General features: G+C 37.0%; 1 protein-coding gene across 8 annotated transcripts in view; it reads left to right on the top strand.

Annotated features, from left to right (window-relative positions):
• UNC80 (unc-80 homolog, NALCN channel complex subunit) overlaps positions 1-19415 on the top strand; it is a 270741-nt gene that overhangs the window by 191621 nt on the left and 59705 nt on the right. For all 8 annotated transcript variants that reach the window (XM_058300212.1, XM_058300207.1, XM_058300210.2 and 5 more), the window contains 9 exons: positions 1253-1436; positions 3354-3448; positions 5883-5972; positions 6576-6677; positions 8446-8626; positions 9567-9835; positions 11227-11361; positions 12312-12450; positions 13064-13160. In XM_058300212.1, the coding sequence (XP_058156195.1) occupies positions 1253-1436; positions 3354-3448; positions 5883-5972; positions 6576-6677; positions 8446-8626; positions 9567-9835; positions 11227-11361; positions 12312-12450; positions 13064-13160 (1292 nt within the window). The remainder of the gene's footprint in view (positions 1-1252; positions 1437-3353; positions 3449-5882; positions 5973-6575; positions 6678-8445; positions 8627-9566; positions 9836-11226; positions 11362-12311; positions 12451-13063; positions 13161-19415) is intronic.

The raw sequence follows: 19415 nt of genomic DNA, 5'->3' as shown, positions 1-19415 counted from the left end.
GTTTTCAAAATTATCTCAGAAACCCATGTGTCTGTCAACTGGTGAGTGGATAAACAAATAGTGGTGTATACATGGGATGGAATATTATGCAGCTGTAAGAAGAAATGAAGTCGTGAAAATATATGACAATATGGATGAACCTGGAGAACATTATGTTGAGTGAAGCAAGCCAGACACAAAAGGACAAATACTGTATGATTGTGGTATTATTAACTAAATACACTGTTATTTATAATAATTATTATAATAACTTTTAACCCATCGAGTTAGTAATTAGAATATAAGTCACAAGAAAATAGAATGAGGGTAAGGGAAAGTTGATGGTTAATCTGTACAGAATTTGTTAAAAGGTTGTTTGCAAGTCTTTGGAAATGAATAGAAATAGTGAAAGCATATCATGGTGTTTGTAACTAGCAGAGCAATTATATGGGTATGACAGTGGTTGGAAGGGAAAGTCTAAGATCATGTATATTACTAGAAGGAAAGTTAAAACTGTAACATGGGATTGTATAAGATAGTAAAACCTCATGTAAAATGCAAATATGGGTGATATTGCAAATATAAGACTGTTTTTTACAAAATATAAAAACAAACTAGAGAGAAGGAAACAGAATAACAGCTATGTGTGGCAGGGGAAGCATAGAATGATTGAGAGGTAATGAATTTTTTGTTTGTTTTTTATTTATTATTATGATTATTGGAATAATGAAACTGCTCTAAAACTAATTGAAGTGGTGTATGAACAACTATGCAATTATACTGAATAGCATTGATTGTATACTTTGGATGGATTTATGCTTTATTAATATGGATCAATAAAACTGATTTGTTAAAAAAATTATTTTAGAAAACTCACAAGCAAAAACTGCAGAGTCTACAGACAAGCGAAGCAGAACATTCTTAGGTTCAACTGCTAGATATAACCCAAACTGCAAATAATGTTTGGGTACATGGCATATACAGGTTAATTTTGAATGGCCTATATAACAGAGCTACCAAATGATCTGCAACCAGGAAAAGTGATCTGCATTCCTTTTAGAGATATAGGAAAATATACTGTAACTTGCTCTGGTCAGTTTTCCAGTTATTTCCTTTCCATGCTAGTGCCATTAAAAATGTGAGAGAGGAATTTGAACAGAGTATATGAAGGCACAAAGGAATATTTAATTTAAAAATTAAAAGCCCAAGTAATGAGAACATGAGCCCAGGATTGTTGTGCCTCTGTGAGCTCTTCCCATTCTATGACTTTTAGGTGGGATTAATCATGTACTTTGTGCGGACCCCCTGTGAGTGGGGGATGGATGCCATTTCAGCCACTCTGACCTTCCTGTGGGAAGTGGTGGGTTACGTGGAGGGCCTCTTCTTCAAGGATCTCAAGCAGACTATGAAGAAGGAGCAGTGTGAGGTAAAGCTCCTGGTGACCGCCTCGATGCCAGGTAATGCACTACCATTTTTGGATGACATGATAACTTTTCTTTTCTTTAAGATTACAAATACCCTTTATAAAGACCAAAAGCCTCTTTCATTCATGAGAAAATTTGCAGAATTCTGACCCTGTAGCATTGAGTGCTTCAAAGGACTTTTGTTTAACGCAGTCTGAAGAAATACAATAGCCCCTTTAAAAAGTCAGCAGTTGCCAGATTAAGAGGGAGACATCAGAACTGAGATCCACGTGAATCATTCCTTGAAGAGCTGCCAAGGCTGAAGATTTATTTAAGTCTATCACAGAGGGACGGCTGAACTGAAAGCCTTTTTGAGTGAATTTTTGGCACTGCAAGGGGAATGATATTGTTTGCATGGCATGGAACTCAGTCTTTTGTAAAGTCAATGAGAGATGGCTTTATGAAAAATTGGAAAAGAGAAGAGCAGGAAGAAAGAGAATTACAAAAGAACATGAAGTGTGGTATAAACTCTAGATAGAGTTCCTTTTCACTTTGGATAGTTTGTTTTTCCTTAAGATGAAGGTTTTGCCAAATCCTTTATCCTTAGGCAGTGACTAAGAAAATATGAGATGATCCATGTATTGAAATAAAGAGAAAGGCAAAATAGGTATAGATAAGAACATATGTTCTGGCAACAGTTAGAACCTGTGTGCTAGAATCATAGCTCTGCTATTTGCTAGTTGCCTATTTAGCATTAGCTATTAAAAAAAAGTGCAGGAAGCAGATTTGGCTCAACTGCTAGAGCATCTGCCTACCACATGGGAGGTCCAGGGTTCAAACACAAGGCCTTCTGACCTGTGTGGTGAGCTGGCCCGTGTGCAGTGCTGATGTGCCCAAGGAGTGCCGTGCCACACGGGTGTCCCTGCATAGAGAAGCCCCACGTGAAAAAAGTGCAGGCCACCCAGTAGTGGCACCACACACATGGAGAGCTGACATAGCAAGATGATGCAACAAAAAAGAGACACAGATTCCCAGTGCCACTGACAAGAATATAAGTGGACACAGAAGAACACACAGCAAATGGACACAGAGAGCAGATAACTGGGAGGGCGGGGAAGGGGAGAGAAAGAAATAAAAAAATAAATCTTAAAAAAAAAGTACATCACTTTTCAAGGCATCTTTTCCTTATGTGTAAAATAGGGTATAATTCATAGTTCACATCCATGAAGAATAAATGAGATTAGGTATGTAAAAAACTTGCTGTAGCACCTGACTCATGGTGAGCATTCAAGAAATGGCAGTTGTGTATTTATATGTTCTGTAGACTAATTACTCAAAAATGTGATCGGTTTTTTTATAGCAAAGAAACTTATACCATCATTCATCTATTTAAAATAACTTGTTAAAACCCGTGGCAAATCATTATATTCACAAAGACTTGTAATTAATGAACAAAACAGAATAGATACTGTCTCACCAGAGAAGTAGAATATAGAAAATGTAAATTTAAGCTACACTTAAGGGTTTTGAGGGTTTTGTTAATATCTCTGTTTATTTTCTCAACCTTAGTTTCCTGATCATCTCATTTAAAATGCAGGGATATATTACTTGTTGCAACACTTGGGGTTTGAATTCTAACTCCTACTAAATAATATGTAATCAACTGTCTGTTTTCCATTTGTAAAGTGAAAATAATTATATCCATGTCATAGGGATCTATGAGATTTTAATGAGATTGTACATGTAAAAGATTTAGTTTTTACAACTATGTAAATGGAAGCTATCCTTTAATAAGTGAAAAATTTAAAATATTTTATTTTCTGATAAATAAAGGAGTGCTCTTACTACAACATATGGTTCACATTAAGTACTTAATAATTATATCTACTTGATAATATGTTCATATTTTATGGCTTAAATGTAAACCTTCCATAGTAGAATTGAGTTTATTCTGATTTTCACCTTCTGTAGGTACCAAAACCTTGGTAGTTCATGGACAGAATGAGTGTGATATCCCAACCCAGTTACCAGTCCATGAAGACACTCAGTTTGAAGCCCTGTTGAAGGTAGGAATAACTTTTAATAGAAGTGAATTTCTAGACACAGGGCCTGTGGTCACCTCACTGAACATACATACGTTTTAGAATTATATGGCATTTTGTGACTTCAGATGAATAGTCTTCTAGAAACTGCTCCACTTTGTGTACCTACTCTATTTCTTGCATACTTGTTCCATAATTCTCCCCACTTTTACTGGTATTATAGCTCTGCACTGAAGTAGGCTGACTCTTGCATATTCTCCCTCAACTGCAGCAGAACCTTGACCTTCTGGTGTGTATTCCTAACTCCTCTCACAATGCAGTGAATTCCCACTTAGGAACTTCCTAAATCACTTGTAGTAGTTCTGGAGGTGCCCTGGGCTACACACAGACAGCATTGGGACAAACTCAACTGTCACCTAATGATCCATTCCAGGGCATCTTTTTGTGGCATCTAGTTGAACTATGTAAGTCTTGGCTTGCCACTTGCCACTGGCAAAAATGATTGGATAAACAGAAATTATATAAGGGAAGACAAGAGAGTATTTTCTAATGGTTATGACAATTATTCCTTTCAAAAGAAATGCAATCCATAGCTACTCTTGCCTACAAGAGTTTTAAGGTAAAGTGAAAAACTGGTAAGGTGATTCTCCATTTATCTGAGACTTTTGATACTCTGATTTCCTGGAACATAGCTCTGGACCCACACATAAACAAAAAATTGTGCAAACTTTGGGTATTTTATTTCAGTAGAAAGGTTAGGTCCTCACCTCAACATCTCCAGAGAACAGCTAAGCCTCCATGAAGCAAATTTCCAAAACTATTGCATTTTTCTACTCAGGTCGAATGGTAGGATGCAAGAAGGCAGACAATGAGTTCAAACCCTGGCTTCAACATAGTATGACCTGGATCAAACAATCAGAACCCTCTAGGTCTCAGTTTCTTTTTCAACAGTCCTGGAACACTAGTGCAGGTTACAAAAAGTTATCTACATGAAAGTATCAATCCAAGCACATAGTATATATTAAATGCTCAAAGAATTATTTTTTTTAGTATTTTAATTGTATTTTTGAAGATACATAGATCACAAAAAATGTTACATTAAAAAATATAAGAAGTTCCCACATAACCCACACCCCAACCTCCCTCTCCCCACTCCTCCCACATCAACAACCTCCTTCATCATTGTGACACATCCATTGCATTCGGTGAATACATCTTGGAGCACTGCTGCACTACATGGATTATAGTTCACATTATAGTTTACATTCTACCCCAATATATTCTGTAGTTTTTTGCCAGGATATATATTGACCAGCATCTGTCCCTGCAATATCATTTAGGACAACTCCAAGTCCTGAAAATGCCCCCACATCTCATCTCTTCTTCCCTCTCCCTGCCCTCAGTAAGTACTGTGGCCACTTTCTCCACATCAATTAATGTTGTTACCAAACATGCTTTTTTGCCCAATGTTAAGACTGTTCACCACAACCTCAATCTGTTATGAGGTGTGAAGTATTGGGCAAAATTGTAAGCTCTTAAAAATATCTTTTTTTTTTTAATAAGAAAAGTTGTGAGCTTACAAAACCATCATGCATAACGTAGAGGATTCCCATACATCACCCTACCACCAACACTTGCATTGTTGTGGAACATTTGTTACAAATGATGAAAAAACATCATCAAAATATTACTAACTATAGTCTATAACTTATATCTAGTGTGTGTTTTCCATTAACTGCCCTTTTATTAACACCACGATTAGTATTATAAATTTGTTAAGAGTTCATGAAAGAATGTCCTCATATCTATACTGTTAACCACAGCCAATCATCCACCACAGGGTTCTCTGTGTTACACAGTCCCATGTCTTGTACAATCCGTCGAAAATATACACTCAGTGGCTCTCAGTTTTATCATAGAGTTGTGCAGTCTTAAATATATCTTAAGTCTTAAGATATAAGATCATAAATATAAATACTTTGAAAAATGACTTCCCATATGTTATCCTAGACTCTGATTTTGACATCAAAATAATTAAAAATCACATTCAATTATGGCATTTACTTGCGTTTTTAAATCAAGTTTCCTTAACAGCTGCTTATAGATGTTGAAATGCCACTGTGCCTCCACAATCCATCACTCAGACTGAATTACCACTGTACATCCCTTGGCACTATAAGAGCAGCCTATATATTAATTTTTATTATCTCATTCTTCGAGTAACTGTGTGTGTTTATATAAACACATATACATACATACCCACAGATACATTTACATACACCTATAACATATAAAACATAAAATATAAATATGTATTTATAATCTCATATGTAGGTATAGTATAAAATCCTTGTAAGAACTTCCTTGTCTTGATGTTTTTAACTTTCAGCATACTAATCACCTGACAAATAATAAGCTCTCAATAAACATTTATTCAATTTTGTTACAATTATTCTAGGAATGTCTGGAATTTTTTAATATCCCAGAATCCCAGTCAACACATTATTTTCTCATGGATAAACGATGGAACCTTATCCACTATAATAAGGTGAGACTGAGCAATAATGGCACTATCCTGTTGAATAACGGTATAGCTCTCCCGAGGGCAGCTGTGCTCAGGGAGGCAGCATTGTTTAGAGGTGATGAGCATGGCCACTTGAATCATACCACCTGACTGCCTGTGGCTTTGGACTAGCTTCTTTACCTTCCTACCCTTCAGTTTCCTTGTCTATAAAATGAAGGTGATGATAATAGTATCTACTATATAGGGCAGTTGTAATAAAAACTTAGCATGTATATGCTCTTCTGATTCCCTTTCTAATTATGTTGCATATAACCATGGTGACCTGATCTCATAAGCAAAAGAACACCACTGATGTTACTTTACAGTGACCCTCTTCTTCCAGAATGATCTCTTAGTCAATTGTCTTTGGCTCCTTTGCCCCGGACAGAACTTGGAAAGGGTATTTGGCATGGATGCCTTGAAACTTTCCTGAAGAGAATTTTTACCTCTTCTGGGCTTTTGAAGAAATGGGAAACATAAAGTAATAAGAATAAATGAACTTTTATTTGTCTGAGCTTTAGATGAAGAAGTGAGGGTATAAGTTCAGTTCTTTGAACTATTTTTTCTCTTTGTGTACTCCCACCTCAGACCTATGTTCGGGATATTTATCCTTTCCGGAGGTCCGTATCTCCACAGCTGAACCTTGTACATATGCATCCAGAGAAAGGACAGGAGCTCATTCAGAAACAGGTGCCTGACCACTTGGGTTTTATTCTATGGTTTTGTCATATTGTTGGGCTAGATAATCTGTAAATGTGTTACCAAACTTGACATCCTGCAATTCCATTATGATTCTCTCTAGAGAGAGAGGATGGATGGGCCCTTGGCCAATAGATAGCTCCCCTGTGTGTTAAGTTTTATAAACTGGATCTTAGTATTAAGGTATTAAGGAATGCTTACTTGGAGCAACTCTGTGATTATTGGTAATAAACATTAGAAATCTTATTTTCATTTCCCATTAAAAAAAAAACAGGATTGCTGGTCACATGATATAGATATTATAAGAAGGTTGACCCAGAGGTTCATACTAACTGAAAAAAAGTTAAAGGGGTTAATGTAGTATGGCTAAAAAATGCATTGAATTAAGACTCTAAAGATTTGGACTTGGTTCCAGCTCTGCCACTGACTAGGGATCTGACCTTGGGCAAGTAACTAACTCCTCTCAAAACAGGAGGAGGTACAAGTAAGTGGTTGGACTTAGGTTTAAGCTTGAAGAGCAAACCAGTTTTTCCATATCTAGTCTCAAATCAGACTTTGAACTTACAGAAAGGAATTCACCATTTTGCATGCACAATATAGGTATAGTACATGATTCTAAAAAATTTTTTTACCAATGTTAGCATTATATATGTATTGCATTGATTATCATTAGTAAAATCTCTACTCAGGAATTTCAGGATCCATTATCATTTTCAAATTCTAATTTAGAATCAAATTATCCAAAACACTGTCATAACACGAATAAGACTGGCTTAGAACAAGACCACTTAAATAATAAAAGTATGTATAGTTTCTATTATCTACTAAATTAGACTTAAAGCAAATAGAATAATGAATGTGTTATGAAATATGAGGTGTTGGGCAAAACTGTAAGATCTTAAATACAAACATCTAAAAACAATTTTCTGAAAGTTATTCTAGTCTCTGATTTTGACAGCAAAATAATTAAAACCATAATTAATAATGTCATTCACTAGTATGTTTTATTATCGTTTAAAAATGTTTTAAAAGAATACCATAAAATGAGACCCTTACTCTCTTTACACTCCATGTTGAAGTCTCCAGTCTTCTTTCTAAGTTCCTCAAGGAGATAATACACAGGCCTCGGTTCTAGCTCTGAAGTTTCCTCAACAGCTGCTCAGTGCTTATGAAACTCCTAAACACACCCCCTTCCTACTCGTCATCAAGAGGAAAGAAACCTTTAAGAGAATGGACCAAGAGCCCGTAGGCCATGCCATCTAAACTCAAGGCTGAAGAGACCAATCTAGGGTTCATAAGCTTTTGTCATAAGATAGGTCTTTCTGGATTCCATTTCAGGGTCCTTTTGTAAGAAGCAAACCCAGAATGACAGGAAACAGCTTAAGGCATCACTGAAATGGTAGACACAGTTGAAATTGACTGACTCCCAGTTGGAGAAGATATTCCATTTTATGACAGTCAAACAAATGGACTCTGTTTAACTTTGAACTACCTTGGAAAGGCTTGCTTTGTGCTCCCCCAGCCTCCAAACTCCATAAGAACCCTTCCCTCTGTAGAGCAGACAGAAATAGAAAGTAAGAATCAATTAAGTATTGCTTGCTCTTTCTCTATGATTAAGAAGGAAACATTTCTCCCTCTTTTCACTTTTCCCACCTTTCTTTTACCAGCCCATTTACCATCATTTTGATTTCTTCACTCTTTGTAATCTCAAAGTTGTAGGTGCTGATTTTTTTCTACTCCTGCTTTTGCTTTCCACTAGGTGTTCACTCGGAAGCTGGAGGAAGTAGGGCGGGTTTTGTTTCTTATCTCCCTAACCCAGAAGATTCCCACTGCCCACAAACAGTCCCACGTCTCCATGCTTCAGGAAGACCTCCTCAGACTGCCCTCATTTCCTCGAAGTGCAATTGATGCCGAGTTTTCCCTCTTCAGTGATCCTCAAGGTATGAAGAAACCAGCCTTTCATCTCTTGGGCTTCTTTGTACACCCTTGTTTTCTTTTCAGCCTGAGAGCAACTGAATTGGTGGAAGTGCCTAAGCTAGTGCCTTAGAAGTCCCTGTAGGCCACAGAAGGGGCCCTAGAACTTGCATTGCTAACAAGTTCCCAGGTGATGATACAACTTGCTTTTCCAGGAACCAAACTTTGAGACCGCTGCTTATCCTGAGCAGCTGAAAGTAATATGGTTTAGTAAAGAAGTAGACCCGGGGAAGAACAGGTATTTATATGAAGCTTAACTCAAACTGACAGAAATCAGAACAGTGTTATCCTTGTTTGGAGGGGCCAGGTTATGAATTTCTGAGAAAAGGGAGTAAGAAATTTATAGGGTGATGAAAACAGTCTATAAATTGATTAGGGTGTTGGTTACATGAATATTTTTATCAAATTATACCTGTAAGAAAGAAAAAGGGAAAAAAAGGAAAGAGAAAGAAACAGAAAGAGAGAAACCTGGATGTAAAATCTGGCTTTATTACTCAGTTATTAATTTGGGATAATTTAGTTAAATTAGTGCCCCTATACCTCAGCCTCTTCATCCAAAAGCTGCAGAGCTCTAGTGGAAAAAGAATTAGAAGACCGAGGACTAGTGCCAGCCCTGTCATTTTCTAGTTGCGTTATTTCTCTTAAAGCCACAGCTTATTCAGCAGCAAAACACTGCAGATGTCTGCCCCATCTTGCCCCACAGAGTTGAATCAAAGAGGTGATGATGAAAGTCATTGGAGAGCTAGGATTGTGTGGAATGTGCTGGAATGCATTTTAGCAGTAGATCTTCACATCCCAGAGTCAGGACACATGGAAAACAGCACTGCCCTTGGGGTTGATTGCCCTTTCACGCTGACAGGAATGGCATGGGGTTAATTCTGTCTCTGCTGTTTCATGTTCTCACAGCTGGGAAGGAACTGTTTGGCCTTGACACTCTTCAGAAAAGCCTGTGGATCCAGCTTCTGGAGGAGATGTTCCTGGGCATGCCGAGCGAGTTTCCCTGGGGAGATGAGATCATGCTTTTCCTCAACGTTTTTAACGGGGCTCTGATCCTCCACCCAGAAGACAGTGCCCTTCTCAGGCAGTACGCAGCCACTGTCATCAACACAGCTGTGCACTTCAATCACCTCTTCTCTCTCAGCGGCTACCAGTGGATTCTTCCCACCATGCTGCAGGTGCCCACAATCACTCTCTAGTCAGAAAATTAGCTGAAGCCTTGCTCATATCTAGTACTTCAACAAGACCTGTAACTGAAACTGTTAATGACCCAGTTACCAGCTTTTGTGACAGCAGGGGGGCACCAAAGGAAATCCCCCTATAAGTTTCCAAGAATTGACAATATTCCATTCTAGCCCAAAGATCCCACAGGCCTGGAATATGCTTTCCCATTTGAGGCTAGTGGTTCTGGCCTCATCAGCATCACCTGGGTACTTGTTAGAAATGCATTATTTTGGTTCCCATCTTAGACTTACTGAATCAGAAACTCTGGGGTCGGGGCCTAACATTCCATGTTTTAACAAGATCGCCAGGTGCTTCTGACACCCTAGAAAGTGTGCAAACCACTGCTCTTTTGTCAAATGTTATGGCAAGTGTTCAGCTGATTTTTTCTGTGAACAGATATTCATTGCTGTTAAATTTGGTATGATGGTTTAAGGAGGTTGGTTTAGCAAGAATATTTCTGTTTACTCTTCTAATATGTATCTGACTCCATTCTGGGAATATTAAATAAAGTCAAGGTGGGTCTGGGTGCTCATCCTACTTCTCTATTTTTACAGAAGTTTTATTATAAATTATGGAAGTAATACATGATTGTGCAAAATGGAGCCTGCTTAGTCTTCAATGGCAAGAAATTGACCTTCATATCACCAGAGCTCTCTGAAATAATTTTAAATAGTTGCAGTTCTCTCTGCTTTTATAACCTCTTTACTGTCTACAGAATCAAAAACTGCTCAGTATAAAATTCAGAAAATAAGGTTTAAAGAAGAAAATAAAGATCACCTATAATCCTCCCTCCCAGACACAACCATTGTTTACATTTTTTCAAAATCCTGGTATTCCATTATACACACATCTTTTTTTGTGTTTTGAACAAAGGTGAAATCATATACATTTGTGTTTGTACTCTTTTTTTCATGTAACACTAAGAATATTATGGGCAGCTTTTCATGTAGCTACATTTAACTTTATTATCATCATTTCAAATAGCCACATAATTATCCCATTGTATGCATGTACCATAATTCACTTAACCAACCCCCATTTATGAATAAATTGTTTCAAATCTTCCACTATTATAAACAACCGTGCAGTAGACCTTGCCTATACAGCTATATAAATTTGCCCAGTTCTTTCCATGAGATAAATTCCTAGTCACAAACTTTCTGGAAAAAAGTATATTTAGATTTTTTAAGAATTATATGTATATTACAAAATTGCTGTCTAGGAAGATTTTATGACTTTATATTCCCTTGAGCAAGTTTGTGAAATTAGCTACAAGTTTTAAAAGCAAATATAAACTTTAGTGTGCTGTTAGGGCATTTTCTGAATATGTGATATTTTTTCATAGGTATACTCTGACTATGAAAGCAATCCCCAGTTGCGTCAAGCCATTGAATTTGCCTGTCATCAGTTCTATATTCTACACCGGAAGCCCTTTGTGCTGCAGTTGTTTGCTAGTGTGGCCCCTCTCCTGGAGTTTCCTGTAAGTAAGCTCTCTTTCTTTAACCAATGGAACGTGAATGCCATGAATTGTTCCTCTTCAGGTAGACAAGCAGTTTTCTTCTGGCTGGCCTTCATCTCAGCCCTTAAGGTATAAATAGACCATCTCTCCAGTTTTTGATACTTGATTAATAAAAGGGATAGAAAGTAGAAAAAGATCAAAGGATTATTTCTTAATCCGCATTCCTTTCTGTCACTGTTTACTACTTATCCTGCTTTACTTTTCTTCAGTACATTTATCACCAACTCACGTGTTATTCTTGTATTTGTTTCATTATTATGAATCTCTATCACACTTCACCAAGAGAATTTAAACTCAACGAAAGTAGGCACTTAGTGTTTTTTGTTTGTTGTTGTTGTTGTTATTTTGCTATAACCGCAGTCCACAGAATGGTACCTGGCCTATAGTAGGGATTTAATAGGTATCCATTGTTTTAATAAATGAATCAAGGCCATCTTAAATAGATTTGAAGTGGCAAATATCTGTATTTGGGATATATATATTATCGGATAGGATCTGTGAAATTCCTACAGTTGTTAAAATAATCATATGCTCCCTAAACAATGTATTTGAACTATTTAACCAATCCAGTATGGAAATATCCTTTGGGAACTCTGAGTTCTGACATCATGGACCAGAGTAGCTATTGGCATAAATTTTTCTAACAGTTCAGATGTTCCTCTATTTCCATGAGATAACACAAATAGCTCTTTTGTGCTAGATTAGCATTTAATAGAACCCTGAGAAGTCAGGTATACTACCTCAAAAATCATTCAACAGCATTCATTGATGCAGAATTATATAAGAAGAATACCAGGTAGACGTTGTTTTAATTGTTGTTGGTAATAGTGTTTATGAAATTTGAATTCCTGGTCAAACCATCTTTGTACTGAGGTGGGAATCATAAACTCAAATTGCTTTTCTTTTTACAGGATGTTGCCAAAAATGGGCCCAGCAAAGGCGTGTCAGCTCAGTGCCTGTTTGACTTGCTGCAGTCTCTGGAGGGAGAGACCACTGATATATTGGACATCTTAGAGCTGGTTAAAGCAGAGAAGCCTCTTAAGTCATTGGGTAAAAGCAGAACTCCCATGGCATTCTTTTTCTCATTGCCGTTTTTTAAAAACATTAACTATTTATTGAATATTTTAAACTATATCAAAACAAAAATAAATAGACCAGTGGTATAACTTAAATAAAGACATTTTTCTATCTCCTCTTTTTCTTAAATTTCTTAAGGATCCTAAAGAGTAAGGAATTCTCTGTCATTAAAATTGTATTAAAACGATGTTGGATAGAACACTGTTCTAACACTGCAGTTTTCAGAAAAATGTGTTATCCTGGGCAATTCTAAGTGAATAATCTGAAATAATCATTTATTATCATGAAACATGTAGGGCTACAAACAAAGCCTCATGTTTCACCTCAGACCATCTGAATGTCCTTCAATGTCTTCTAGCAGGCAGGATTTTTTACAACTACTCCTGATAAAGCACTCTTATCAAAGCTAGTAAGCGGAATTTTTATCCCCTTTGGATGAAAAACAGATTTTTTAAAGTTTAGGAATAAAATCTAATAAAGAATTGGTTAGAAAATATAACTAGAAAAAAATGTTGGGAGTCATAGCAAATTCTTTACTCCTCGTGGAATCCATCCTGCTTTTTGCCTTGATCTTTTATCCCTTCAGATTTCTGCTATGGAAATGAAGACTTGACATTCTCTATCAGTGAAGCCATAAAGCTCTGTGTCACTGTGGTGGCATATGCTCCTGAATCCTTCAGAAGGTAAAGACAGCCCTTTATTCTGTGCTTTGCGATAAGTAAATATGGCAAGAGAAAGAAAATTGAATGACTGCAAGGGTTATGTTTGGTAATAGTAACCTGTAACATTAATGTTCTAGCAAATAAGTTTTTAGAAGCTAAACTTAGGAAATTTGTCATAGCAGAAGTTCTGGAAAATATAGCAAATTCTCAGTAATTAAAATCTCCTGATTTGGAATTTGTGCAGTGACTAAGACATTTAGTCCTGTTTAGAAAATATTTTCTGTACATGTAGTACAAATGATAAGCAAAAAAATTTCAAAACAGACATTTAAACTATTTAAGAAAACTCTTTCAAAGACCAGTAAGAACTCCTGTCACATAAAAAGCAAGAATATAAATCGTGCCTGACATTGAGCCAAGTGCAGGGAATCATGTGGATGTCATCCCAATTCCAAGATGCTGGGTCTAGTCTGATATATAAACTGAGGTATGAAATTAGAATAGGACTCTCAAGGAAGAGACGGTAATTCAAATGGATTATAGATAGTTCCCTTTTATGCAATACACATCTTTAAAAATACTATAATAGAGTTGTATTCCTTTAAGTATGTTTCATAATTCTGGCTTAGCCAACCCTTTGGCTTTCTCCCCACTTATATCAGTGTTAGGAAATCTCTTTCTCTACTTCTCAAATATCTTAATCTTTTCTTACAGTACCTAATCCATAAATAAGACATTTACCAGATTTTATGCTACCATTTCCTTGGTATATCTATATATATCCTCTGTGTCTAACATGGTGCTCTGTTGCATGGAAGATATAACAGTAAACATTTATGGAATGAATTAATGAGACAACAGCCAATTCTTTCAATCTTCCTGCTTTTACTTCCCTCTGTAATTCCTTCCCAGATAGTCATTTGAGATCAGAAAATAGTCTGAAAAGAAAACCAAGATTGGCAGTAAATATTTCATGGCTTTACCCTCTACTTTCTCTAACTTTTGAGGAGGGACTGATAAATTTTTCCAGATTGTTTTTCCTCTATTCAGACTTACACATGTAGTTAGGTTAACATTTTTTTATACAGATTTTCACTTCTATTGGCTCTACCTCCTCAGATAAGCAGATCATCTATCATGTTCTTGGGTTGAGGTGTAACGCTGACTCAAGGTCAATGTGAAAGGGAACATGACTTGTAACTCTCTAGGTTAGGAGGGCCAGAGAGCCAGCATCTGCCCGTTCAGGTCAGTCCAGTTTCAACCTATTAGTCAAGCATAACCTGGGATACCTGTAGATCTTAATTTGTGGAACATTGGGTAGAAAAATAAAATTGGTCTGAAAGTAAAATGTAGTAACCTACTTGGAATGTAAAAGTTACTTGGGGTTTACACTTTTATAGATTATTTCAAATTCTGAATTCCCTCTGTATAATTACTGTCTCCTTCGCATCCATTTCTCACATTCCCATATTCTGCCTTAAACTTACTCTTGGTTCTCAGTTAGAATAGAAAATGTTGGCACCATTTTTATGGCTATACTATTTTAAACCAGCGGACATTTTTTCTTCATAGTTTTGACTCCAATACTATTTTTACTCTGACTTTATGAATACAAACATTTTAATCAAAATTGTACCTAAAGAGATAAATTTTCATTAAGGAAGAATTTTTTAAAGTTAATTTCCTTATGCCAGTTTAATTCCTTGATCAGTCATTTTATGTTGCAAATAAGCACTTCCGTCTTTTCCCTTTTCGTTTTTTTATCAAAGTTATTTTAATTGCAATCACTTCCTTTCCATGTAAAACTTATAATAAAGATTAAATTCATAGGTTAGATTTTTGGAAAATTTGTTTTATTTTGGTCTATATCAAACTTTGCAAATTAGAGTTTCTGCAGTTTTAAGTTTTTGTATTTTCACTTTTTTTAATAATTATTTCTGTTTTTTCAAGCTAAATTTCAATGCTGCCCACATATGTAGTTCCTCAAATAGTTCAACTTATTCATCAATAACAAATTTGGTGGTGTTTTAGCCATAGCCAATTTATTTTATAATGAATAATTCTTTCAGAATATTTATTATTCATTGCATAAAAGACTGGGTGTTTGTAGTTATTTTTTAAATATATTTTCATTTTTTTAAAAAAAAGATACTTATATTACACAAAATGTTACACACAAAAATATAAGGGATTCCCATATGCCCCTCTCCCCATACCTCCCACCCTTCCCCACCTTAACAACTTCTTTCATTAGTGTGGTACATTCAGTGCAATTGATGAACACATTTGGAGCATTGCCACTAAGCATGGATTATAGTTACATTGTAGTTTACACTCTCTCCCACCCAATTCTATAGGTTTTGGTAGGATATATAATGGCCTATATCTGTCATTACAATGTCATTCAGGACAATTCCAAGTCCTGAAAATGCCCCGTATTACACCTGTTTTTCCCTCTCCCTGCCTTCAGCACCTCCAGTAGCCACTGTCTCCACATCAATGATATAATTCCTTCCATTGCTAGAATCACAGTAAATCTATAGTAGAATGTCAGTAAGTCTACTCTAGTCCATATTTTATTCCCCAATCCTGAGGACTCTGGGAGGGTGATGCCCATTACACCTCTAATTGAGAGAGGGCCTTGATCCCATGCAACTGATGGATGGGACTCTCTTGCTTACAGTTATAGATGCCCAGTGACCTGGAGAGTAGGTGTTGCACCTCTGCTGAGGCTCAGGTCCCAGCTGGCACATGGACAGCCCAAAGATTCAAGTCTCTTGGACAAATCCCTACCAACTCCAGCACCAAATATAAGTTCAAATAGAAGGGACAGAAGAGGCATGTATAGAGAAGTCACAACTGAGTCCAATTCTGTCACACTCAGAGTAAGGCTCACTGGCAAGGCACCAAACTCTGGAGCTATCTGCCATGACCATAGGACCTGGGTGTCTCCACAGGGCTCACGAGCCTCACTATTTGGGGTAGTATCTACTTTGGCAGTCTGCTGAGACATGCATAAGCATTACCTCTGGGATGGCCTCCAGACTCACTTTGAAGTCTCTTAGCCATATAAACTCATTTGTCTTTACCTTTTCCCGCTTTTATTCAAGGACTTTTTCCAATTGCATTACTACTTCATGCTTGGTAGTAATCCCTCAGTGCCAGGGAGGCTCATCCCTGGGAATCATATCCCACACTTGGGGAAAGGAAATGCATTTATATGTTGTTTGGCTCAGAAGGTAACTCTTAGGCACCCTACAGCACTAGGCTAAGTTGCAATTTCAAGAGGTAAGGCTCATAAGCATTGTTGTCAGTATCAAGGATTCTTCATTGGACCATCCTTCTTCACTATCATTGCCCCTGCACTTGGAAGATTTTTGCTGTTCCAGTAGAGAATGCATCAGAGCCCTCCAGGATGGAAATTCAATATTCTTTTGGTTTTTGTGTGAATCTCCACCCACTGTAACAATGTCCCATGAACATTTGAACACATTTATATACCTTATATGTAAGCACGGGTGAACTTCCTCCCATGTATCTCCCATCACTCATACCCCACACCAGTGATCCTCCCCTGCCAGTTTTGACCCTTCTGTGATCCAAAACTTATTTAAATATGAAGCCAAGAATATCACCAAATACAATTAATAGGAAAATGAAATAATGATAGGTTTAAGCATAAGAAATAAAATACCTAATAATTTAGAAAAACTAAAACTAAAATAAAATTTTAAAAATTTGGATATTAAAAAATAATGAAAAATATTCAAAAAAAAATTTTTTTTGGTTTTGCCTTTCATTACTGTAAGATCTGTTGTCCTGTATGTACAGTGACATTTTCTTCTATTTCTTCCACAGTGTCTTACTTATTTTTCATTTTGTCTTCAAAGAAGTTTTAGGTCACAGTAAAGCACAATACAGAACACAAGGGACTCCCATATACTCAACATCCTCCCTCTTTTCTCCCCTTCCTGTATCAATAACCTTTTTATATGTGGATGGCCTGTATCAATAACCTTTTTATATGTTGATGGCCTGTATCAATAACCTTTTTATATGTGGATGGTGCATTTGTTACAACTGATGTACAAATGTTGAAACATAGCCACTAACCATGGTCAATGGTTTATATTATGGTTTACATTTTAGACCATATACTTTTATAAATTTTTGATGAAGTTCAACATGGCCTGTATCCATCATTACATTATCATGCAGAACACTTCCATTGTCCCCTAAATACCCCCTCCTCTATCTACTCTATTTATCCCTCCCCCTCCCCTCAGGGCCCATCACGAACACCAGGCTTCACTCCTTGAAGGACAAGATTCATAGCTACCTGCAACAACACTGAGGGCTTGACACACTGGTCTGTCCTCCCCTATTAAGAACTGCCCATGCTCTTGAGAGACACCCTCCCCTCTGTTTGAGAACATATCAGGCCACCCAGGATGGGACTCCAGCTCCTTCTCGTTCATTATGTGGGTCTCCACCCACTGATACAGCACACTATGACAAAATGATCACTCGATATTCTCTAGAAGACTGCCCCAGTTGCACACTTAGCCAAATGCACCCCCATCCAACACCCTAAACCAGTAACCCTTCCTTTTTATATTGTAAAAGAGCTTTCCTAATATTGTAGTTTCAACCACATACCTGCCAATCCCCATTGTTCAAATGCTCCCTCCCCTGTCTCTCCCCCCAGTTCCAAAGACCATCCAATCCACCCTCCCCTGTCAAAATTGCACTGCCCAACCTAGTAGTACCACTACACCACTGTCATATCCCTTCACTGCACAACTACTCACTTTCACTTTATCATCGAGTATGCCTGTATGGGAGTTGGCTCATAACCTTCTTTTTCCTTTCTATTTCCTATAAACCTATCTTCTAGACTCTAGCTCCCTGACTCTGCTTGATCTGCTTAATTCATATCATGAGAGCATATATTATTTGTCCTTCAGTGCCTGGCTTGCTTCACTCAACATAAAGTCCTCAATATGCATGCATGTTGTCCCATGTGTTAGTACTGTATTCCTTCTAACAGCTGAGTAATATCCCATTATATGTACATACCACATTTTGTTTATCCATTTATCTGTTGATGGGCATTTGGGTTGATTCCACCTTTGGCAATAGTGAATAATGCCACTATGAACATTGGTGTGCATATATCTGTTCGTGTCCTTGCTTTTGATTCTTCTGGGTATATACCCACCAGTGGAATTGCTGGATCATATGACAGATAGCTCATGTTTTGAGGAACCACCAAACTGTCCTCCACAATGGCTGGACCATTCTACATTCCAACCTGCAGTGAATGAGGGTGCCCATTCCTCCACATCCTCTCCAACACTGTAGTCCTCTGTTCTTTTAATGGTCGCCATTTTAATGGGTGTAAGATGATATCTCATTGTAGTTTTGATTTGCATTTCCCTAATAGCTAGTTATAATAGTGATGTTGAGCATCTTTTCATGTGCTTTTTAGCTTTTTGTATTTCTTCTTTGGAGAAGTTTATTTAATTCACTAGCTCATTTTTTAAATGGGTTGTTTGTCTTTTAATTTTCGAGATAAAGGATTTCTTTTTATATGCTGGATATTAGGCTCCTATCAGACATATGGTTATCAAATATTTTCTCACATTGGGTAGGCTGCCTTTTCACTTTCCTGACAAACTCCTTTGAGGTGCAGAAGGCTTTAATTTTGAGGAAGTCCCATTTATCTATTTGTTCTTTTGCTGCTCGTGCTTTTGGTGTGACGTTCATGAAGCCATTTCGTATTACAAGGTCCTGTAGATGCTTCCCTACATTGTCTTCTAAGGTCTTTATGGTCTTGGCTCTTATATTTAGATCTTTGATCCACCTTGAGTTAATGTTTGTATAAGGTGCGAGATGGTGTTCCTCTCATTCTTTTGGATATGGATATCCAGTTCTCCAAGCACCATTTGTTGAAGAGACCATTCTCTCCCAGATGAATGGGCTTGATGGCCTTGTCAAAAATCAGATGACTCTATATGCAAGGATCTATATCAGAACTCTCAATTCAGTCCCATTAGTCATTATGTCTATCCTTGTACCAATACCATGCACTTTTGACCACTGTAGCTTTGTAGAATGTTTTAAAGTCAGGTATTGTGATTCCCCTGATTTCCTTTCTCTTTTCCAATATATCTTTGGCTATTTGGGACCTCTTTCCCTTCCAAATAAATTTATATATAGTTAGTTTTTCCATTTCAGTAAAAAAAATGCTGTGCCGATTTTTCTTGGGATTGT

Source organism: Dasypus novemcinctus, chromosome 7 (assembly GCF_030445035.2).
Source record: "Dasypus novemcinctus isolate mDasNov1 chromosome 7, mDasNov1.1.hap2, whole genome shotgun sequence".
Classification (NCBI taxonomy): Eukaryota; Metazoa; Chordata; class Mammalia; order Cingulata; family Dasypodidae; genus Dasypus; species Dasypus novemcinctus.
Note: the sequence above shows the minus strand (reverse complement) of the source record. Positions and strands in the feature narration are given on the sequence as shown.